The following is a 25207-nucleotide window of genomic DNA, read 5'->3' on the forward strand; positions in this document are numbered from 1 at the left end:
TTCCCAGTATGATGGATTTGGCCTCCAATTCAAAGCTCTTGGCATTTGAGGAACCATTTACAGGGCTATTTATGTTTAAGGGAAGGTAGCACTTCATTTCTGCCCACATTGCTTTATTCATTTTTACAACTGACTTACAAATCTATCAGATCTTCCTATTAGAGAAGGAAAATTACATATTTTTAAAATTTTTGTGGACTCCAACAAACTATTTGCTATATTGTTTCATCAGGACCAATGAGTGTCTTTTATACAGCTTGGGATTTTCATGCCTTTCATAACAATAATGCAGCTTAAATATAAAACAAGGCAAGTGAAAAGATTGCATTTTTGAAAACGTGTTTAATATCCATATTTTTGTCTGTAGGGCAAAGCCAAAACAGTCTGGCCTAGTTTCAAGTTACAAATCCATACACCTTTCTTTTTCCCTTTCAGTTAAATGAACAGTGTGGCAACAAAAAGGCTTGGATACCCAAAATAAAACAATTCAGCAACCGCTTAAAGAAATGAAAAACTCACAGTCTGTATTTCTCTTCCAGAATGATTTAGCCTGGTTTACTGATGAACTCCATGAAAAGTGTAGAAGCTTCTGCTCAGGTACAATGAATGAAGATCAATATATCAGACAGCTATTATTTAATGGGTGAGCGGAGGAGGGAGAGGGGGAGTCATTGCGATTTTAAATATTATGATTGATTGAGATTCCTTTTAAAGCAAAATTAAGTACTGTAAGTTTTATTTGGGGTAGGATTTCTGCTAATGATCAAGAATCAACTAACTGATATATGAAATGCAGATTTCTATCTATCTTTCCAAGTAAGAAATATGGAGAGCAAAACGCTACAATGTTAGACCTGAGCACTGACATAGACAATCTTTCATATTTTGCATTCAGCTATGGAAAAATAAACCAAACTCAATCCCAAAATAGATGAGATATGTCAACCATTATGTCCAACAAGCTGAAAGCAGCTATATCTTGTCATGGCAGCAGTCATTTCTGCCTATGTATTTTGACAGTTAATATGAGCTGCATTTTGGTGAAAGAGCAATAAGTAACCATGGCACATATGAACCCTGAAAGAAATAAGACATGTGAGTTGGCTTCTTTTAAGAGAAAAAAGCAAACTGAAAACTGGGAGAAGGGGAAAAACAAAACAAAACAAAAAAGACATTATTTTCATATGTTTTCAGAGGTAATTAACTTTATTGGAAGAAATAGGTGCAATGGATGTGATTCACTAGAAATCTAGATAATCCTGGAAACTGCTTACATTTTATCTCCAGTAAAAGATGCTTAAGTATCAGTTGTTTGTCTAGGAAAAGAAGCAAGAACTATGATTGAGTGAGAAAGAAAAAAGGAAGACACGGTCCTTCAAAGCTTTGACAACATATCATACTGATGAGAAACTCCCATTCTAAAGGTAGTCATATATTTGGAGGAGATTATTTTAAAGATGACCACTATGAGCTTTCTTATGGTATCTTCAGTTGTAATAGTGACATATTGCGTTTCCTTACTCTTTATACAGGCTCATTTAATTCCATTTAAGTATGAGAATCATCTTCTGACCGAATGGTGCATGCACTGTGCTGCTTCAGAAGGAAGGGTCGGGACCCCAAATAGACTTAATAATCAGGTCTTAGTCATCTGATCTGCAAACGTATGCAGAGGATATCCTCATATTAGTTTACATACAAAGCCCTTATGTCCAATTTTGCTCTCTCCTCCTAATTCTCTTGACTTTCAAAATGTTTGGCCCCTGACTGCTTCTGTTTGTATTATTACCTATAAGAAATTAAGGGAGGACTGAGAATCATCAGCTGTAAGTGAAGAACTGAGGTCTGTACCAGGGTACTTGATCATACAGTACTGCTCAAATAATTTGCAGCAAACATCCTTTTAGCTATTTGCAGGAGTAGCGTTTTGCCACAAGTTTCAAGCAACTGGATTCTTCTTTGGTTTTAAGGTTTTTTTTAGAAGATGAAAAAGTAAAGAATATTAAAAAAAACCACTTCTTAACCGAGAAGAAAATTAAACACAAGACAGAAGATTGGAAAAGTCTGCCTCTTCTACATACACTTCTTTCAAGATGTAAATGCAGCAAATGCATCCAAAACAATGCAGAAAGCAAATATGAAAAATCAGGATGGATAAGAACTTTGGCTAAAGGATTTGCTAGAGCTAGCATTTGTGTGCATGTTAAAGAGAGCACAGTTTTCTAAAGGAAACATCAATGAATGGATCAAAGAATTAGGTAGGGAAAGAAAAAAAAATGAGAAATTCTACATTTATTCAAAGGGAAGAGCTGACAACTGTCAAATTCCTGACAAAATAGTAACTTTCTTAGGATGCTGAGAGGGGAGAGAAATCTAAGCTCACAGTTGTTATCTAAATGCTGCATTGCATTCCTTTCTCATAGATTATGAAGTCACTCTAAGGAAAAATTGCTGCCACACTGACTTGCTATTTAATTCATCTTGTATCCAAAAAACATTTTTTTTTATTAAAGATGAAATTATTTGGGATAACATGCTAATGCTGGTGCTGTCAATAGGCAGGCACTGCATTCTCTTGTAGAGTGCAAAAATCCTATATCAACCTTCAGTGCAACCTCATACCATTGACCTATGTGGTTTCTTTCCCTTCCCTCCAGTGAGATGTAGTCTTACAAAAAAGAAAAAAATATATTTTAAATATTGACGGTGGACTGTCTCCAGCCCCTTTACCCTGCCACCAAAACCACATTTCTTCACACTAGGTGTGTGCACCCTGCATCATGGAACCGCACTCTGGGTCTGTAGTGTTTGGAAGTTCACGGTACATGGAACCATCTTTTTCCTTTCACTGCCCAGAGCAAATAGTGCCTTTGCAATTGCTTAGCACTAGACCAACCAATCTTCTTTTCCTTGGCTACTTAGCTTAAGTTGCCATAATCCTTACTGAGAATCAATGATGCCTTGCTCTACGGATGGGATAAGAATGCAAGAGAAAAACAAAGAACCTGATCCTGGTTTCTTGGAGCCATTTTGTGGACTTCTTGCCAATCCCAAGGCTGCATCTCAAAACATGTCTGACTCTCTGTTTCCTTCTGCAGTTCCAGTTATATATATATGTATTGGCCTATTGTTCCTGCTCAGTTTGAAGAGCTGTTATTAGAAGATCCAGAAGTTGAGGCGACAGCAGCTCCAGCTGGGCTGCTTGTTGATACAGATTTGCGGATATGAGGAAGCAAGTAGGGGTCACATGCCAATTGCTGGACATCTATCCGATCTTCCTTCCTATATGCCAGACAACGCCTAATAAATGCCTAAAAGATAATGAAAGACAAGGAGAAAATAGGTACCAAAAATGAAAATTGGTACTCTCCCCCTTTTGTAAAGGGAAGAAATTAGCAGCACTATCAAAAACAAATCAAATTTGTATGTTAACGAAGTGTTATAACAAACTAAAGTTATTGAAAAATCTTCCTGTTGTATGAAATTTGTCCCAAATAGATTTCTCCAGGTCAAGTTTTCATTTGTGATATAGGCATTCCTCCTAAAAAATCTGATTGAAAGGCAGCTATTCAACATTTATTTTAGCTTCCCTACATTTATTTCACTGGTCTTTTATCTGTTTTAAAGAACTTAGATCAATGGAAGAAAGATAAGCAGATAACAAGTTTATGGAATGCAAGAACATTCCCCCCCCCCCAGTGAGAAGTAGGTGATAAGCAATTCAAATAGTCAATAGACTCAAAAATTCAGTGCTTTTTCCTCCAATAGGAGAATTAAACAAATCCCTAAAAACAGACTAATCCTATTCCCCTGTACCAAATATAACTATTTTTACCTTTGCTTCTGGCGTTACCACTGGCTTAGGAGGAAACTGTACTTCCGTAGCTTTAAGGATTGTGTTTTCCTGCAGAATATCTTGCTGAGATTGGTTGTGACCAAAGGGCTGCAGAAGAAAAGAAAAAGTGCAAGAAAGGGTTACAAGGATGACTACAGAACTAAAAATTTCTAGGAGAAGAAAATGAGGAAGCTATGTATTTAGCTTTGAGAAAAGATGAAAAAGAAGGGATATGAGAACATTCTGCTCTATTGAAAAGGATCATACAGAAGGCCATTCACTATTGTCCAGGCATGGAATAATGGTCAAGTTATTGTAAGAAACCTGAATGGGAGGAACACCTCCTAATAGTAAGAGCAGTTCAATAGTGGAACCAATTAACAAGAAAAATCGTGGCTCTCCTTTGCTGGATGTGTTCTAGGCAAAGTTTGGCCATTATCTGTGGAGAATGCTTTACCTGAATTTCTTCACTGATAGTGAATTGCATTTGAAGTATGAAACAAAACTGCTAGCTGTAATCATTGATCAAATTTCAAGTATATTTTTTCAGAAATCCTTTCATTTTCCTTTATATCATATCTCCTTTCCCAAATTTCATCTGACATTCCTTTATGAGTTAGACAGCCAATCAAGATTTATTTAAAATATTACATTTCATGAATAAAAATAAATGATTGAAGTCTTCAAAATATTCATATTGTTGGTTAACTATGTTTTATATATAATATAGATCTAACAGTTTTAACAATGGAAGTGTTTTAATGTTAGTATGTATTACTTATAACTACTGGTAATCCTTGGTATTAATGGCAAAATACAAATTTGTTAAATTTAGAAACTTTTAATATGTAAGCACAGACATTTTTAACAGAATCTATTTGCACAAATATAAGTTATATCAGCAGATAGAATATGTGCTTTAACATTTAAACCAGATGTTAAGATTTTTAGAAACCTGTAGCTCATGAAAGCTTATACTTTTTAATAAAATTTGTTAGATAGAAAATATATCAACCGCACTCTTCCTAATTTTAGGAACTGTAATTGAATGCACGTAAGACTTAGCCTAAAGTGACTGAATATTTTTGCAATACCTTAGTTGCCCTTCCACTTACTTTTCTGCCATAAAGACACTGGTAGAAGATAACTCCTACTGACCAAACATCCACTTTATTTGAAATCTTTGGAGGCTCTTTTCCAACCACAAAACATTCAGGCGGCAGATACCTGAGGAAGAGAAAGCAATAGCTACATTTATTTTAAATGCCCATTTTTTCCACCATTAACCATTTATGTCACAGAATGTATTTCATCCAAGGTCTATTACTGAATTTCATATGGATAAAATCCCCCCCCCTTTTTTTTCTTTTTGCTTATCAGGGAATGTTCTGGTTCTATATGGTATACATTGAAACAACCATTATAAATTTCCATTAACTTTTGTTGTTGTTGCAGAAATAGCAGCAAGATACCAATTTGCTTTAACTTGCTTCTTTGATTTAAAGTTGAATAAAATGTCTCTACTTCAGCTCTCTATTAGAACAATTCAGTTGTAAATAGCAAAATTATTCTGAAACAATAAAAAATCAAGCATAGGAAATCAGCTGGCTTTATTAATATATGTTCAATTACTGAAATAATGATACAAACATTACAGTTATTGCCAAATTTCCTGTACTACCCAATATGCAAATGCTATGGATTTTATGCCACACTTCTGTATGTTCAACCTATGGGCTCCAAAGATGTTCTTCACACCTGTTTTACATCAATGGATCTGCATTTTCTGGAGTGTTATTTATAATGTTATAACCAGGGCTAACATTACAATTTGGGTGATAAAGGATAAACAGCAAGTATTCTCAAATATGTTGCTTTAACTGATTTGTTGGTTTACAAGGAAAGGACACTATACCTGAAGTACATATCCTCAAGTGATCTTTAGTCTGACCACATCTTACAGTATTGCTTACTTGTTCAGGTCAGGCAAAAGATCATACATCTTATATTTCAAGTAAGCTACCACAACCAGAACACTTCTGATTTGCTTTTCTTTGGAAGTATATGGTGTATCAGTGGCCAGCTATAATGTTCACCTTATTACCCATTCAGGATTCTCAGACACTGTGCTCTTCAAACAGCTGCAGTCAAATATGTGTAGAATGTAGATAAAATGTTCTGAACTTGAAATGGAAATTTTGAGTATTTCAAGCTTGGAACAAACTATCCAATGTTCTGTAATTTTCATCTCAGATATAATAGGGCCTTTTAAAAGGAAATACTGGGATATTGAAATAGATTGTTATTCTCTCAATTTTTTGTTCCAGGTCTACAAATTTAGATGTGGTAATAAGCTATACTGACTTGCCTACCTACCAGCTAGTCTAAAGAAAAATATTCATGATTATGATTTTTATTATTTTTTCAAATTAATTTCCATAGTAAAAATATACAAAAATAAGCACATCTTTTGCAATGATTTTTCTGTTAAATATTCATAGAATACTTTTTCTGTTGTCCTGAGATGTCCATAGTTTAGAAATGAAGCAAGAGATGGCCTTTCTCATATATTCAAATAGGTCTTTGAAAATCACTAAGGATTCTGCTATAAATTTTACAAAGAAGATCCCTTAAATATTTACATGTGTCTAAACTTTTGAAATGAGGAGTGATAAGCTGCCTGGGCAAGCCAAGGGAAATCATCAAAACTATAAAAAAGCAAAAGTTAGAATATTTTGGAGATGCGATCCAACACCTGCAAAAATACAGCATATTTCATTTAACCCTCCAGGGAAAGATTGAAGGCAAATGAGTTCCAGGCAGAAGAACATCATGGCTTCAAAATCTAAGGGACTGTTTTTGACAAAACTCAGCAGCACTTTTTCGTGTGGCTGTGATAAAATAGGATCGCCAACATCCAATGACGGATATGGCATAAGAAGAAGAATCTTTTGAAAAATCTTTTCAATATGTCAGATTGTTAATTGAGTTGGAAAAACTAAGAATGTGCAAAACTCAATTATTTAGGAATAGAATATTCTGAGGTTCTCTAGAGAACTCAGAATGTACATTCTAGAGAACTATTTTCTGAGTTGTTTTGCATACTAAGATATCTAATTTCCTCTAAAAACTGATTTTGATATAGTAATCCAATATACTGTCCTCATTATTTCTCCTACTTTACAAAAACCTTTTGGAAAAATGTATGTTTTTCTCTGTTTTTCCTCAAGTTTTAAAGACATGTATTTTTAAAATATTATGGACTATGCAAGACAAAAAACAGATTATATACCCACCAGTATGTACCAGCTCCTTGAGATGTCAGCTCCATGCCATCAACTGAATTGTAACTGTCATCGTCCATGATTTTTGAGAGGCCGAAGTCAGTGATTTTAATTTCACCACAAGCAGTACCATTTACCAAGAGGATGTTTCCTGGGCAGGAAAAAAAAATTGAAGTTGAACAGGCTTATTAGGGGGGATAGCATAGCAAAATAATTCTTTTCAATCAATGTGATACCTTGTTGAATTAACCTAAAAGGTAAAAAAATGCACCGGCTTCTTTCCCAAAACTTAATGTAGATATTTTCTCATGTCCAAGAGAAACTCTCCTTAGATGTAATGTTACAGGATAAACTAATAGGTGAAGGGAAATGGCACATAATAATAATTAAAAAAGAAATTGTGGCTATCAAACATCAAATATGCTAATAAAATCTCACATTTGCTTTATATGGATAATCTATAGCTTTGTGGAAAAACAGAAACTATTGTCAGTCATGGATAAATTACTGTAACGATTTTTAGCACAGACACAGCAATGGAATTTGACCTAAAGAAATGTACTACAGTAGCAATAAATTGAGATAAAATCATGAATAGTAATGGAATTAAAAAGGTGAAATGATCAGGAGCCATCATGAAGAAGCCTACAAGTATTTTACAGTTGGATAACATCGAACATGAACAAGTTAAAATGTGATTAGTAAATAATACATCTAGAGTGAAAAAAGTGCTGAAGATGATGGAAACACCATCAAAATCATTATTATCTGGGCTATACCCATGATGTGATATACTGTTGGAATTTTAACTGGATAGTTTGGACTACAAAACAAGAAAACTGTTGATTATTTATTATTCATTTTATCTCTACTGTTATATTGATATTGTATACCTGCCGTGCAGAAATGGAGGTAGAGGTTTACCTCAAGTCAAACTATTGAAGAAAAAAAAACATTCACTGGCTGATTATTTAAAAGAAAGCCAAGGACAAGCACTGATGCAAATTAAAAAGTGGACCTTAATGAATGTGCAGAAAACAAAATATGAGTATCAAAATAATATAATAAAAACATAACCAGAATGCAGTCAAGCAGAAGCATTATGGCCAATTTCTACATAAGATCAAAATGGATAAGGATAAAACCTGGCAATAGCATAAAACTGGAACATTAAAGAAATAATCTGACAATTACCGTAATTTTGTGTGTCCAAGAGCAGGCTATTCAACATAGAATAATCTAGCCCTGAATTGAAATCATCAAATGATTCAAAGTGCAGATTGTGCAAAGAGGCAGAAGAAACAGATCACAGCTCATGCAAGATCAAACAAATAATGACATAGTACAGTTGCCAAAAAGTTCACTGGAAAATCTGTAAAAATTATCCAGTAATGAAAATTTGGTGGGAATGTCAATTACAAAAGGCAACATAGCTTAGATCTGCTGATACTAGTTCGGTGATGGCAAAACTATGACACCTGTGTCAAAGTTGACATGCCACAGCATTTGGGTGACATACCAGTATTCACCAACACCTGACAACTATTCTTGAAAACACACCTTGTTCTTGTGCAATTTTTGAGGCTGTGGAGGCCGTGTGTAAATAGGGTATATTCTTGTGTATCTTTGGACATCTGAAGGCTGTGCGCACAAGAGCTATATTCTGAAAATCATGTCAGAATGGGATATGCTTTTATGCAACTTCCAGAGGCTGCAAAAGAGCATTTTTGAAGCCACTTCAAGAATGAAGGCCTCATGTGACCTAGAGCAGCCTCACATAAGCTGCAGGAGCCTGCAACAACAACAAAAGATATTGCCTGAAGGTAAGTGACGCAATCAGATCCTGGGGAGTGCTGACTGCAAGGTAACCCTCCCTTGGGGAATGGCACAAAGTGGCCTTTTTGACTGGCAGTTGTGCCCTAGGATTGAAGTCGATTCAATTCAGGCCCAGCCTTGGTGCAACTGCTGAGTGTTATTGTTCAGGATGGCTTTGATGGGGTGGGGGATATAGAATTATTTCTCTCTTTCTGTTGGGACACAACAGCAGATTCAAGGCATTTCCAAAATTTTGACATGCCAAGCCCATGTCTTGGGAAGAACTCTGTGTGTATGAAGGCCAAGACCAGCTAAAGAACTGATAGCTGTGAATTCACAGCATAGATACTGAATATTTTCATTTCCAAACAGGCACCCTATCCTCTGCCTTCTCCTAAGAAAGAACAAAGTTTCCTACCACAAAAAGAATTAAAACAAAAAATAATTCAACATCTAGAACAGTATAAAAACAACCAAATAAGCAATAGCATTTAGACATATATACCATTTTACAGTGCTTTACAGCCCTCTCTAAGTGGTTTACAGAGTCCTCATTTTACCCACCTCAGAAGGATGGAAACAGTGGTGAAATCTAAAATTTGTTACTACTGGTTCTGTGGGCATGGCTTGGTGGTGGTAGGGTTAATGTGACTGGGTGGACGTGGCCAATTTTTTTTTTAACTTTTAAAACCATTTTTTCTACAACCTCTTTGGCAAAGAGGATGTAAAAAAATGCTTTCAAAAGGCTCTGACGATCCCAGCTGAGTTGCCTGATTGGCAGAGGCTTTTTTTCTTTTAAATGCCTCTGACGATCAGGCAACTCAGCTGGGATCATCAGAGGCTTTTAAAAGCCTTTGATGATCCCAGCTGAGCCGCGTGATCATCAGAGGCTTTTTTTTTTTTAACTTTTAAAAGCATTTTTTCAGCCGAAGAGGTTGTAGAAAAAATGCTTTTAAAAGTAAAAAAAAAAAAAAGCCTCTTATGATCAGCTGGGCATGGGGGGGAGAGAGGGATTTTTGCTACCGGTTCTCCGAACCATCCGCCTCCATCGCTACCAGATCAGGCGATCCGGTCCGAACCGGGAGCATTTCACCCCTGGATGGAAGGTTGAATCAACCTTGAGCCTGGTGGGAATTGAACTGCCAAATTGGTGGCAGTCAACAGAAGTAGCCTGTAATTCTGCATTGTAATCACTGCACCACCACGGCTCTAACACATTGGCAGTAAGGTTGCTATTGAAGCTTTTCAAAAAAAAAAAAAAAAAACTAGCACAAGTATTACAAGATACAAATATTGTAATAACACATATAAGCACCAGCTTACTAAAAGAAACAAATCAACTAATGTGCAGAAATACATCAAGAATGCAACTTAAGGAGGTGGATAAAAATTAAAAAGAAGCTGGAACGAATGCATTTGTAATAACAGAAAAAAATATGGAGAAAAGAGCAAGGAAAATCAAGAATTGGTCAGCTCTAGGTAAAGATGAATTGCATGATGTAGTATTGAAACATCTAACTGGTTTACACCCATTCATTGCTAAACAGTTTAACAACAAGGTGCAGAGTGGTAAAATTAAAAAATACTTCTGGTAAGACCTACCTGATAACGAAAGTTCCAGCAAAAGAGGCAGCATCAGGCAACTAGAAACCAATTATCTACTTAGCAATAACTTTCAGATTGCATCTGTGTGGTAACTGATGCAGTCCAATAGCATCTAGTTGAAAACAAGCTCTTTCCACTTGAGCAGAAAGGAAACTGCCCAAACAGCAGAGGAACAGTCAGCTCCTAACTGACAAGATGATTTTGGAAATCGCAAGACAAGGAAGATCAACTGGAATGTAGCTTGGATTCATTATAAGAAGGCATTTGACTTTCTGCCATATGATTGAATAATCAGGTGCCTAGAAATAAGTGGAATCAGTAGAAACATTAGAAGCTTTGTATAAAGATCAATGGGACAATGGAAGACATAGTTGCTGGTCAATGGTTTAGATTAGGAGAGGTTAATATCAAATGAGGAATCTTTCAAGGAGACTCACTACCACCACTACTGTTTGTTATTGCATTGGTGTCAATAATACGGAACACATCAACCCATCGCTCTCAAACATCAAAAACATCTGCTAAGCTATCCCATTTCCCTTACATGGATGATGTGAAGCTATATGGAGAAATACCTCCTGAAATAGAATTGATTCTCAACATTGTTCATTTACCCAGCCAAGATACTGAAAGGATTGGACTGAACAAATGTGCTTCTGCCACCATCAACAGGAAAAATATGGAAAACTGAAGGAATCAAGATGACTTATGAAAATAACATCAAGAATTTAGATGAAGACAATCACTACAAATACCTGGGCATCCTTCAAGCTGACAACATCAAGCATACTGAAGCCAAGAAGAGAGTTAGAAGTGAATACTTCATAAGAATGAAGAAGATATTAAAAGTCCAAACTCAATGGAGGAAATATCACCAAGGCAAAACCTGGACAATTCCAATAATTAGATATAGAGGTGGAATAGTGGACTGGACTCAAGCAGAAGTAAAAGTCCTGGATAGAAAGACCAGAAAAATTATCATGAATCATGTCCATCATCCCCACAGCAATGTTGAAAGATTCTGCTTACCAAGGAAAACAGGTAGGTGTGGAACGTACACCAGGCAACTGAAGAAGAGGCATTGGAGGGGTATTTGAAGGACAGTAAAGAAAATGCACTGAAGCTAGTGTACCAGGAATATTTACTAAGTACTGGAGAGACCAAACTGGTCTATATGAAAGACTAAATGAAGAACCAAAAAGAGACATGGCAAGGCAAAGTATTATATAGTGAGTACATTAAAAAAATAGGAGGCAAAGTAGATAGGAACAAGACCTGGCAATGGCTAAAAGCAGGAAAGTTGAATTAAGTGGCAGAAGGGCTAATTCTGGCTGCATAATCAAGCCTTAATAATGAATGTATATATAGGCAGAATTGAGAGAACAGCAACAGACAACAAATGCCACCTCTCCGTTTGTTGAAGCAGAAGAAACAATGGCCCACCTAGTTAGCTGCTGTAAGAAGATGGCACAGACTGACTCCAGTACAATGGTGTATTGGAATATCTGCAAGAAATAACCATTTATTTGCAAGGAAGAACTGATAGGGCCACAAAGTGGGACTTTAGAATTCAAATAGACAAGCATCTATCATATGACTTAATGATTGTTGACAAGAAAGACAAAAAAAAATCTGGATAGTGGATGTGGCAATACCTGGAGACAACAGAATAGAAGACAAAGAAAAGGAAAAAAATCATAAAACATGGAGATCTGCAAATGAAGTAGAAAAACTGTTGTAAAAGCAAATATTATCAATAGTAATAAGGTGCCTTGGGTGGAATTCCAAAATGTCTGGAGCACTACTTGAACACTGACAAAATTAACTTCAGTTAATGGCAAAATATAGATTTATTTGGAACAGTTTATATCCTGTGACAATACCTTTAATATTATTAAATAACATTTGCCTATTTTGAGAAAAATTTGACAGATTGAACAAACATGCCAAATCTAGTATAAATATCTGGTGGGCTGTGCAACCAACTATAATTTTCTAAAATGTTTAGTTGCTCTCCAATTAAGTTCTCTTATAACACTCAATCAAAACATAAAATCATCCATACAAAATGGTAACACAATAAATTAAAGCAGTTTTCCTTTAGGATAACTTTGTAGGAATAAATGTGAAGGCTAAACAGGATCAGAAGAATCATCATTATCATCTAAATAATAATTTCCATTCATGATCTTTGTTCCCATCCCAGTCTAACTCACATCACTGATAAAAGAACATGAAACATGAGCTAAATTAAAACCCCGCATGAACTCCAGTTGACTAAAGCACTTCAAGTTATAACCTGAATAAAAAATAAAATTTAAAGATAATTACTGATCTCCTTTTCAGAATAACATCTGTCTACCATTGAAGATATTAGCGCTACAAGTGGAGCAGCATATTTAATACTTTTCAAAGTAACAAAATGGCAGTATCCATTTGGAAGAGAGAGAAAGGATTGACAATGTTCCCAGTTATAACTATGGAAGTTTACAGTGATGGGAACTGGAAATGTTATTGCTAACTAATCAAACCAAACTACATATTTCACATTCAATCGTCAAGGAAGCAGAATCCTGTAAAACACATCATATTCTGTTATTTCCCCCATAGTGCAGTACTATCTTCACTATGAACTTACCTGGTTTGAGATCGTAATGAATAATAGGTGGCTTGATTTCATTTAAATATTTTAATGCATTTACAATCTGCATGATTATAGATCGGGCTTCTTTCTCTGTCATTAATTTGTGCTGTTTCAGATAGAAATCAAGATCATTCCCCTCACAGTATTCTAATACTGTACAAAACCTGGAGGAAGTGAAATCAAACAATCAAACATGATTTATGCATGTATCAAAATCAACTTAATGTTTACTTAAGAAATCACAAATAATGATTTTTCTAGATCTGTAAATCTGCATTGATTTATGAATGGCTCAAAAATGTATAGTATGTATAGACCTATTAACCTGATCTTAGCCAAAAGGCGAAGAAATGACAGACCTTATTGTTTTTAACCCTATGAACTTTTTTTCAAAGTGTATTTATTTACCGCTAAAAAAAGATAAACATAAGCTGGAGCAACATAAAATCAGTTATTTTATGTCTGATCAGACTTTCATGAGAGTGATGTGACATACTTAAACATTTTAAGTGTCTACTGATCCAAAAATAATTTTCTTTTTTATATACGTTGATTGGTATTAATGTACACACATATTTTTTTAAAATGATATTGAATTCACCTGCAACATGCTTTAATAGAATTTGTATGAATGCATTTTCTTAATTCGTTTGGAATTTTAATATGAAATTATTCATTTAATCACTATATATATTTGTAGTAGTATTTTGATACCATTCCTTTCAAAACCAGAAAAGAAAAAGTTTGGGCAGTATCTATTCTTGCTGACATTTCTAGGTACTGTTTTGAAATTTGAAATTCTGCACTTTTAATATAAGAACCAAGGGTCAAATCCTCAAAGCTGCCTGTATTTTCCCTTTATATTAGTATGTTCTTCCTTTCTTTGCTATATTAATTGTTCTTTAATTCTGGGGGAAATGTCCTTAAATGTGGTAACAAGTATACTATAGCATCTAATATATCTGGAAAATAATAGCTCCTGTCCTTTGGAAATGACAAACTTCTTCGATTCTTAGTCAGGAAATGTTAGTCAGTCTCAGAGCAACTTGCACATGGCTGTCCTTAATAGGTCACATGTACTTGTTGAAAAGCTCATTCTCAGCAACTAAAATCTCCTGTATATTTTGAATGTATAACTGTATTTTTTAAGCTGAAAAGTGGCCTAAAACACGTAACATAAATAAATAGGAATGCTGTTATGTGTAAATGCCCTATGTTATGTAGTATTATATTTAATTTTCTTGGATTCATTTTATAATGGGAAATATTTTCAGGTTATTTTTAATTAATTTCACCAATACTGTGATTTATCATACAAATACATTAACTTTGACATAAAGCACATTTTTCTTTATTTTTTATCTGTTAATAAAACCCAGGGCTGAAGAAGTTTCTTGGATGAGAAGCAAAATGTCTTCAAAGAAAAACAAATTCAGTTGCCACTTGAAAAAGCACCTTTGGGACAGACATTAGCTTGTTTTGAAATGTCATATTTTCAACTTGGATTAAAAAGATAAATATTAAACTGAGTAAAATTATTGGAAAAAATGGGCTAACACCTAATTTACTTTGTACATTTAGTATAAATTTCAATTCCAAAAAGTTAACTACTATTTGCTACCCACAAAATAAAATATTGCTGCAGCTTCTCTTATGTGCAAGGTGATACTTGAATCCCTTTTATAAATCCTATTTTCTCTTCCATGATATATTTTCCCGGAATGCTAACTATAAATTGCCTTTCCACAATTTGCTGATGAGGTTTGTGAAAGAAGGCCCTCATGTATATTGTTTCCAAATTATGGAATGTACACCTTCAGTTGTACTAAGTTTCTACTTATTTTTGAAAGGAAACAAAGTAATTTTAGGATGGCTCTTTTGGTATAAATGTTTTATTCATATTTTAGCTATTTATGCTTTTTTAATTGTAAGCCACCATGAATGCCATGTGTAGAAAAAATATAAATTTTATGAGATGTCTACCTATATTAGTATCAAGGCACTCTAGTTCTTTTAATTTAATAATTAAAGGCTCAGTGTAAACATTTAAAGATAATTAAAAGCTAGGAATAAACATCATAGATGCTTGTAAAGCTAAACTAATCTAAGGGCTGAACCCAAGCTGGAACAAAACTGCTTTGTTTACAAAATGTCAGTAGCATTTGGGCTATCTGTTCTTCCAGAGAAAAGTATTTCACAAAATAGGTCCATCACTCAGAATGCATGCTGCATTTTCTATGGCCCATGCATCTTTGTAAGGAATGGGGACTTGCAAAAGGCCTTCTCTTAATTGAATTGGACAGGCAAATTCAATTTCTGGCAAGGCTTTACTTTAAATGTTATAATCTATATTTCAAAATAGATTGGTTTGCTCCATTTCCTCTCCCCGCAAATTTCTAAACAGCTTAATCACAAATTTTCAAGTGACTTTATTAACAGTGCAAATTACAAAGACAACAGCACTTACGAGTCGGTGTCCAATGAGAAATAGTCATATAATTTAACTATGCGAGGATGATCCAGCTCTTTATGAATTCTGTACTCCCTACAAGCATGCCTAAAGGAAAAAGACAGAACTATTTATTACGAGTGACTTCTCACCAATCATCCTGCACTTTAGGAGGTGAAAAAATGTGGGTAATGCTTTGTTAGGTGCTAAACTCAACAAAGGCTAATTTTGGTAACCAAAACTTTGGTCCCTCAAAATTATTTGATAGAATACTTCCAGGAAAAGTGTAGGTTTACCTCCAAATGGAAGGTTGAATATATCTGAACTGGATATTTTAGAAATGTTAGGTTATATATGACAATTTAGTTCACACATGTTACCTCAAAACTGAATGTATTGAATATCATTTAGTATGCCTGACTTTTAACCTGAACATGGCACATAAATGGAACCATTAAGAAAATATTGTCAAGATCATGATGCAGGAATATAGTCTGCCTTTTTTATAGGGTTAACCTGAACCTGAAAATAAGGAAAAGAAATTTCTAAAGGCTTTTGGAATAAATCCATCTTGACTGACTTTTGAAATGGAGCCAAGGCAGCAATCAATGTTATCTTCAGATAATTATTCTATATTCTTCTCTGAGCATGTTCTAGTTTTTCTGAAAACAATCTAAAGAGTGATAACTGGAAGTGGACATAGTATTCAGCTAGATTCGAATCAACAAAAGATAAAATATTATTTTTGATGATTTGGAAAATAACTCAGCTGTTGTTAGACCCAGCCCAAGAATGACATAGAACAATCCAGCCAATGTTCAGTTTTTTACTTGTTTACATGAACAGACAGAATCTTGCAGACTAAACTTCTCACACTAACAGATGTACTCAGGGAGATTTTAGGAGTGGCTATTCTAAATCTCTTCCATCTTTTATCCAGTTGTGGGTATGTCTGAGCTACTTTCAGTTAACTAGTCTAAAATGTACAATTCCAGAAATGATAACATTATGAAGAAATGGACAGCGATTCATTAATTTTTGCTCACAGGGAACAGTTGTTTCATGTTTTTTAACTGTATTTAGAAAAAAAATTGTATTTACATTTTTCTAATTACATTTTCATTAAAAGTTATAAACAAACTTTTTGATAAAAACTTCAAACAAAACTTAATAGTGAAGGGAAACCAGAGTATATGCTAATACAAAACTCTTCCTATTATTCTATACCCAACAATCAAAAACTATAGTTGTTAAGTGAATCACATGGTTGATAAGTGAATCTGGCTTCCCAATTATTTTTTCTTGTTAAGAGTTAGCCGGGAAGGTGGTGATCACAAGATCCCAGAACATTATAACTGTCATAAATTCATGTTGGTTGCCAAAATTTTGATCATGTGACTGTGGAAATACTCACTTGTGGTAATTTTCTTTTTTCTCGTCCCTCCAGTTTTTATTTAACTGGTGGATTTTTACTGCTACATACCTCTGTTCCGTTAAATCAAATGCCTGAAAGAGAAGGATAGCTAGTAAATAGTCAAAAACACCACAAAGACTGCCATCTTTAAATATTAAAAATATCAGTTATGAAAAGAGCAGAGCTTAAATGCTTAACTTTTATTGACTAGACTAGAGGTATTTAAAATGCTGAAAATTGGTTTCATACAAAAGTCTGATACTGAGTATTTGTCCAGTATTTCAAAACATATTAAACAAGTTTGCCTATTTAATCCCTTTATCATTTAGTTTTGTTATAGAAACTTTAATAGTAGTACTTCCTAGTAATAAGGAAATTAAAGGGGAAAAATAGGAAATGAGATCTATTTACTGAATTTATTTGTATACTTCTATATGTCTATCTGCAGATAATCCAACTCTTGAAATTTTCATGTTTTAATTTTCACAACTGGCTTATCTGTGGATGGCATTTTTTATTTTATTTGAATTAAAAATTTGAGGGTTGGCTAATCCGCAAGTATATAGAAGATACAGCTCACTTTAAAAATGTCCATACATATTCACAGATAAGCACAATTCCAATTAACCAAATCCTATTTTGGGTGTATATTTTGGCACCTAAAATTCTTGGTTTATTCATGAGTACATGTGGCATTACAGTACATTCTAAAGATGATTTAAACTATGTACAGTTTAATGGAAAGAAGGACTAGAGCAGCGGTTCTCAACCTGGGGGTCGCAACCTCTTTGGGGGTCAAACGGCCATTTCACAGGGGTCGCCAAAGCCCTCTCTCACCCCCCCCCCATGCCTTCACTCACCCTCACTCTCTGCTCTGTTAGTTCGCCGGCCGTTCGCTTACCCCGCCCACTCCCAATCTATTGCTGCCTCCTGAATCCCAGCTGATGGCTAGAGGAAAAAAAACTGTTTAAATTCTTGCCGCGGGGCTTCAAAGCCCGCCCCTTGCCCCGCCCCTCCGCACCACTATTTATTGCCAATAAATAGTGGTGGGCGAGGGGCGGGCGAGCCAGCAATTTAACAAATGGTTCGGTGTTTTTTGGTAATTTTATTGGCCCGCGGAGCTTCAGCATAGGCTAATTAGCCCTTGATTAGATCGGCTCCTGACTCTCAGCTGATTTGCTCTGAGCTGTTTTGCTCACGGCTCTGCTGCTTGCTGGAGCAGATTTTTTTCCCCCTAGCTATGCTGAAAAACGAAACTGAAAGCAAAGCAGGCTGTTGGCTTTGCTGTTGCTGCAACGTTGGAAAATTAGGCAGGCAGATTTCTTTTCTTTTTCCTCACCAAAAAAGGTAGGTGCAAACAATGGGAAATTTAGGGGAAAAGAGGACAGTTCAAGATTTTAAAACACAAAAGAAAAAAAGCTTTATTTAACTAGGGAATTGTAATAATTGAGATACTATTAATTGTATATTGTGTTGAAAGCAGAAATGGTTAAGTTGTGGTTTGGAGGAATATATGGGGGAAATTATTTGGTTTATTATTATTGGTAAATATTTTATTTTATTTATTATTTATTTATTAAATTTATATACCGCCCTATTCCTAAGGGACTCAGGGCGGTGAACAGCGAACGATAAAAATACATTTAATACAAACGTTAATAAAAAACCAATTAAAATATACTAAACACTCTGGTCCTAGATAATTGAAGACATCCCAGTTTAAAATAAAATCAAAAAGCAATATAAAGGGAAAGTTAGGCCAGGCCGGCCTGCTGAAACAGGAATGTTTTGAGGGCACGGCGGAAAGTGCGGAGATCCGGAATCTTCTGTATCTCTGGGGGGAGCTCATTCCAGATGGTGGGTGCCCTCACAGAAAAGGCTCTCCCCCTGGGGGCCGCCAGTCGACATTGTTTGGCTGACGGCACCCTGAGAAGCCTCTCTCTATGGGAGCGTACTGGGCATGGAAATAATTGGAATATTCATGTTCATATTGATTAATATACAAAAAAGGTAGTTATATAACTAATTGATTTATATTAAAATGTTGAATTTATATTAAACAACTGTAATATTACATAATTAACCAATGTGAGGATGGATATAAAAATAGATGACAATGGGAAGGGGTATAATATAGAAGGGAAAAATTGAATTTGATTAAGATTAGAGATGAGGATGAAGGGTAATATTGGTTTTTTACAGAAATAGATTAGGAATAAATATGGCAAAAAGGAAATATAGAAATTGTAAATTTAATTGAAATGACTAAACACTGTTTAAATTTGTGAACCGGCCAAATACTCTGTTCAAAGAAAATACATTGTATGTTTGTATATGTGTTTCTAATTATTGTTATTTATTCATATTTGTTCTCTTTTATTCTTTAAAGTTTAACAATTCATTCTTTATCTTAATATCTTTATATTTGTTTGGGGTTGGCTTTCTTCCCTTTCATCTTTTTTATTGTACAGCTATCTTTCTCCACAAATCTACCACCTCTCTCTTTTCTTTCCTTCTTACTTTCTCTTATTTATTTATTTATTTATTTATTTATTTATTTATTTATTTATTTATTTATTTATTAATTAAATTTATATCCCGCCCTTCTCCCCGAAGGGACTCAGGGCGGTGAACAGCCAAGAATTAAAATAACATACAATATAAAAGTTAAAATAATTAAAAATAAATTAAATTAAACGGCTGCCCCAATTTAAAACCCCTAGCAATACAATTAAAAAACTAACCCATAAAACCTATTCAGGCCATGCCGGCTTGCTGAAATAAAAATGTCTTCAGGGCCTTACGGAAAGTGTGGAGATCCGGAATCAGCCGTATTCCGGGAGGTAGCTCGTTCCAGAGGGCGGGTGCTCTTCCTCCCCCTCTTCTTCTCCTCCCTACTTCCTCTTCCTTTCTCCTTCTCCTCCTCTCCTCCCTCTCTTACCCTCACTCCTACTCTAATTTCCCTTCCCTTCCTTCATCCCTCTCTATTGCTGTATCCTTTTATGCATATGGACTACTCAGAGGGCTGAAAAAGTTATTTCTGACTGGTCCTCGCACTTTTGACCAGTCCTTGAACTTACGACTGTCCTCACATTTTACGTTTTTGCCCTATCTTGTCACCATGGTGAAGAGAAGCAGTTGTGAAATGAGTGACATGGTTGTTAAGAATGCTACAATGGGCATAAATGATGACCAGTCATAAGTGCGAAGACCGGTCAAAAGTGCGAGGACCTGTCAGAAATCACTTTTTTCAGCCCTCTGGGTAGTCCTTTTGTGCACATGGACTACTCAGAGAGCTGAAAAGTTATTTTTGATTGGTCCTCGCACTTTTGACCAGATCTCGAATTTACGACTATCCTCACATTTTACGTTTTTTGCCCTATGTTATCACCATGGTGAAAAGTTGTGAAATGAGTGACATGGTTGTTAAGAATGCTGCACGGGCATAAATGTGAGGATGGTCATAAGTGTGAGGACCAGTCAAAAGTGCGAGGACCTGTCAGAAATGACTTTTTTCAGCCCTCTGAGTAGTCCCTATACACATAGCCATGGCCACCCGGTCACATGACCAGCTAGCCACGCCCACCCAGTCACACGACCTCCAAGCCACACCCACAAAATAAGCCACGCCCACAGAACCGGTAGTAAAAAATATTTAGAACCCACCCCTGGTTGGGGGTCACCACAACATGAGGAACTGTATTAAAGGGTCGCGGCATTAGGAAGGTTGAGAACCACTGGACTAGAGGATATGATAGCAGTGTTCCAATATCTCAGGGGCTGCCACAAAGAAAACAGGGTCAACTTATTTTTCAAAGCACAAGAAGCAACGGACGGAAACTAATCAAGGAAAGAAGCTCTAGAACTAAGGAGAAATTTCCTGACAGTTAGAGCAATTAATCGGTAGAACAACTTATCTCCAGAAGTTATGGGTGCTCCAACACTGGAGGTTTTTAAGAAGAGACTAGACAACCATTTGTTTGAAATGGTATAGGATTTCCTACTTGACCAGGGGGTTGGACTAGAAAACCTCCAAGGTCCCTTCCAATTCTGTTATTCTGCTACCCTATTCTGATTGACATGCTAAAAAAAACTTTTAACATAGTCCCAAATTTGGTGAGTATGAAATGACAATTTTTAAAATAAAACCAAGAAAATTCACTTAATTGCAATGAGCATACTTTCATTAACTTGAATTAATTTGAATCTAACTTCAAGTTAACTTTCATTAACTTGAATCTACTGATTTCTCAAGCCAAGTAAGTTTACTTAGATTGACAGACACCTTAGAACACAAAGATAGAAGTTTAAAAAACGTAAGACTTTGGTTTCTACAAGATTTAATCAAACAAAATAGAAAGGTGATTTAATTTACCTTATATACTTCACTAAATCCTCCTCTGCCTAGGAGATGTAACAACAAATACCTATCATTTAGTGTTGGGTGGTCTTTAAACCTAATGGGGAGAGAACAGGAGACTTTTATCCATATAATGGTTAGAACATAGTCTTAAGCAAATCATCCAAAAAGGTAAGTGATTTGACAAATGGAAGCTCTCTGCCTATAATGTGTAGAAAGGTTTAAGTATGCAAGTGAATTGGCAATCTATTTCACAGGCAAAGCTAGATTTGTTGAAATACAGCCAAACTTTCTCTGAATCTTGCACTGCCCACCACAAACACATTTTGTCCTGTTTTCTTTTATCTTTATGTTTTGTTGTTTACATTGTCATTTGGAAGGATATACTACCCAAAGTAACTAGGAGTCAGATTATATGCATTTAATAAATATTAATACTAAACAAAGTTAATTCCAAGGAAATATTTCTAGTATATTTTAACAAGCTAGTCATCTTTCACAAGATTGTAATTTGCTTCTCTCTTATGGCCAATACTCACTGTGAATTGTCTTCATTATGTATCCTTTTCAATTCCCTGATATGCAGATTTCTAACCCGTTCTAATCGCTCTAATTCTGCTTGAATCTCAGCTTCTTCCTGTACAAAGAGAAACATCACTTTACTGTACTGTAAACTGCTGTACTGTGGATTTTAAACCAAATTTGCCTGATAAGGATTTCTGCAGAATGGCTTTCCTTTACACAGTATTCCCCAATCACAGGGAAAGATGTCATGAAAGTAAATGAAAAGACAATGAGAAAACATCTGAACACTGGACTTGACAGTGGCCTGCAAATTACTGACTAACACATCCTACAATATACTAATCATCTATAGACAAAAATATTATGAACCAAAATTGTCTGGCTTGAAAAGCGTTTGAACTGTTTAGATGACAAGAAGTTTTTGGAAGGAGATATTGAATTTTGCATGGCTCTTGCTTTACTGAGCTATTCTGTCATCTCTATATTTTCACTTGCAACTCTTTTGTGTCCTTACCAAAGTTTTGAGAAATCCTTTCACTAATGCTCACTCACTTATTTATAATTTGCTGCAATGTTGCAAGGAATAACATATTATTATTTCCTAACTCCTTGTGTAAACTTGCCAAAGGAGAGAGAGCATTTCTGGTAATATGTTTTGTTCTGATATTATAAATGGGGGGAATACATTTGTTCTCGTTTTTCTTTTTCCATTTTCTTTTATAGAAGATTTCATTCTAATTTTTCTTAGATGAATTTATCACAAAACATACTTTTTACAAGATAATTATAAAAATGTAGGCTCAAAAATTCAAGAACTCTATTAGTTTTCTAAGATATGCTGACTGTATTTCCAAAGGTAAACAGCCATCAAGATTAATAATAACTGATAGCTCATTCTACTCTTAGTTTTGAATGGAGATTGATCAAACTTATTTAAATAATCCATTTTCTAAAAAAGTACTTTCACTTGTGTTAAAATTTCCTGTATTTAGTTTTAATGGGTGAGCTCAAGTACTAATATTGTAAGAGGTCTATTTTGTCTGCATAACATATTTACCTATATTTACCATCTATCTAAAAATCCTCGGATACTTTACTACAACAAAGTAGAATTACTTAGGAGGTTAGTCTGTTGTGAACAGAATACAAACAGCACTGTGTTATTACAAAATAAAAAAAGCAGAAAAATCTTCTGTTTCCTGATAGTGGTCTAAAACTGTAACATTGAAAAAAAGAACAGTTTTCTTTCTTCTTTTGTTACTGAGGAAAGCAGCCAATTTATTTATTATCAGCAATTTTAAAATGGTTCTTCAATGATAGAAGTTCCTAAAAATAAAGGATCAATAATGGCAAACAACTAACAATGTAAATTGGCGATTCATGACGTTCCAAATGGAAGAGATGGGCTTTGGCAGGAAATTCATTCAGGCAATTGAAGCTATATATTTTGAGCAGACAGCAAAAGTAATGATAAATGGAGAATTGACTGATTCTATCGAGATAGAAAAAGGTACTAGACAAGGATGCCCGTTGTCCCCACTGTTGTTTATATTGACTTTAGAAGTTTTAAATAGAAATATTAGAGAAGAAAAAGAGATAAAAGGTATGAAAATTCAAAAAGAAGAATATAAATTACAAGCCTTTGCAGATGACCTGGTCTTTATTATTGAAGAACCATTAATAACAATAAATAAATTGATAGAAAACATTGGAGAGTTTGGGAAAGTAGCTGGCTTGAAAATTAATAAAGATAAAACAAAGATAATAACTAAAAATATGTTGAAAAAGCAAAAAGAGGAATTGATGGAGATTTCAAAGATGCAGCTCACAAATAAGGTAAAATACTTGGGGATATATTTGACAGCAAAATGTAGTGCACTTAAATAAAATAATTATAACAAGCTTAAGCAACAGATAGGGCAAGATTATGGTGAAATGGGGAAATCTGCAGCTATCTTTGGTAGGATCTCAACTATCAAAATGAATATTTTGCCTAGAATTTTGTACCTATTCCAGATGATTCCAATCAAGTTGGGTAAGGAATTTTTTGTAGATTTGAATAAAATGATGTTGAAATATATTTGGCAGAGAAAGAAGACGAGAATAAAATTAAAATTATTACAAGATGCTAAAATGAGGGGTGGTTTTGGCCTGCCTAATTTTGAACTTTATTACCAAGCAGCAAGTTTAATGTGGATTAAAGAATGGATAATTTTGAGAAACACCAGATTATTGAATTTGGAGGGACATGATTTGTTGATGGGATGGCATGCCTTTTTATGGTATAAAGGAACAAAAATACAGGGGTACTTTAGAAGGCACCAGATATGAGAAGCTTTATTGTTGAATTGTGAGAAGGTTAAAAAACATTATTATTTGAAGATTCCAGTCTGGGTATCTACAATTGAAGCTTTTTCATATTCAGTAATATTTAAAAGAGAACAAATTGTTAGATATAGTGAATTATTGGATGAAAAGGGTGAACTTAAATTAAAGCAAGATCTAGAAGATCAGGGATGTAAGATGGATTGGTTTTCATATATGCAAATACGCTTTAGATATGATGAAGATCTCAAACAAGAAGGTTTTTATGTTTTGACTAATCTAGATAAGATTTTAATGGGTTCTGATGATCATGTAATTAAAAAGCTATATGGATATTTGTTAGAGGTAAAATTGGAAAAAGAACAAGTTAAAGAATCAATGATAGCATGGGGGGGAAAATTTGGTCATGGTATTCATTTAGAGAAATGGCAAAAACTGTGGTCACATAATTATAAAATGACAATGTCTACAGCATATAAGGAGAATTTGTATAAGATGTTTTACAGGTGGCATTTACCCCTGAGGAGGATAGCCACAAAGTTCAAGAATAAATCAGAGAAATGTTGGAAGTGTCATCAGATTCCAGGATCTTATTACCATATGTGGTGGACATGCGCAGAAGCTAAGAGATATTGGACTAAGATACACACGTGGTTGGAAAAAATGATAGACATATTGACTTTAAACCAGAGATATTTTTATTAGGGATATTGCCAGAGACATATAATAAAGAACTGCAATACTTAATTGTGAATGTTTTAACAGCGGCTAGAATTGTATTTGCTAAAAACTGGAAAGGAGAAAAGATAGCTACTGATGAAGAAGTTATTAAGAAAATGATGGACTGTGCTGAAACGAGCAAATTGACATTTGAAATAAGAGAACAGGAAGATAAACAATATTATTTGATATGGGATTTATTTTATCAATGGATAGACAATAAAATATGGA

At 34.7% G+C, this 25207-nt stretch overlaps 1 protein-coding gene across 12 annotated transcripts in view; it reads right to left on the reverse strand.

The window, feature by feature from the left end:
• Positions 1 to 322: 322 nt before the first annotated feature.
• Positions 323 to 25207, reverse strand: part of TLK2 (tousled like kinase 2) — a 62883-nt gene continuing 37998 nt past the window's right edge. For all 12 annotated transcript variants that reach the window (XM_034415966.3, XM_034415968.3, XM_087894001.1 and 9 more), the window contains 9 exons: positions 21946 to 22043; positions 21422 to 21503; positions 17047 to 17138; positions 15651 to 15740; positions 13178 to 13347; positions 7132 to 7270; positions 4951 to 5062; positions 3836 to 3943; positions 323 to 3311 (listed from right to left, as the gene is read on the reverse strand). In XM_034415966.3, coding sequence (XP_034271857.1) covers positions 3138 to 3311; positions 3836 to 3943; positions 4951 to 5062; positions 7132 to 7270; positions 13178 to 13347; positions 15651 to 15740; positions 17047 to 17138; positions 21422 to 21503; positions 21946 to 22043 — 1065 coding nt within the window. In that variant the 3' untranslated portion in view covers positions 323 to 3137. The remainder of the gene's footprint in view (positions 3312 to 3835; positions 3944 to 4950; positions 5063 to 7131; positions 7271 to 13177; positions 13348 to 15650; positions 15741 to 17046; positions 17139 to 21421; positions 21504 to 21945; positions 22044 to 25207) is intronic.

Source organism: Pantherophis guttatus, chromosome 4, assembly GCF_059756535.1.
Source record: "Pantherophis guttatus breed Tessera chromosome 4, ASM5975653v1, whole genome shotgun sequence".
NCBI lineage: Eukaryota > Metazoa > Chordata > Lepidosauria > Squamata > Colubridae > Pantherophis > Pantherophis guttatus.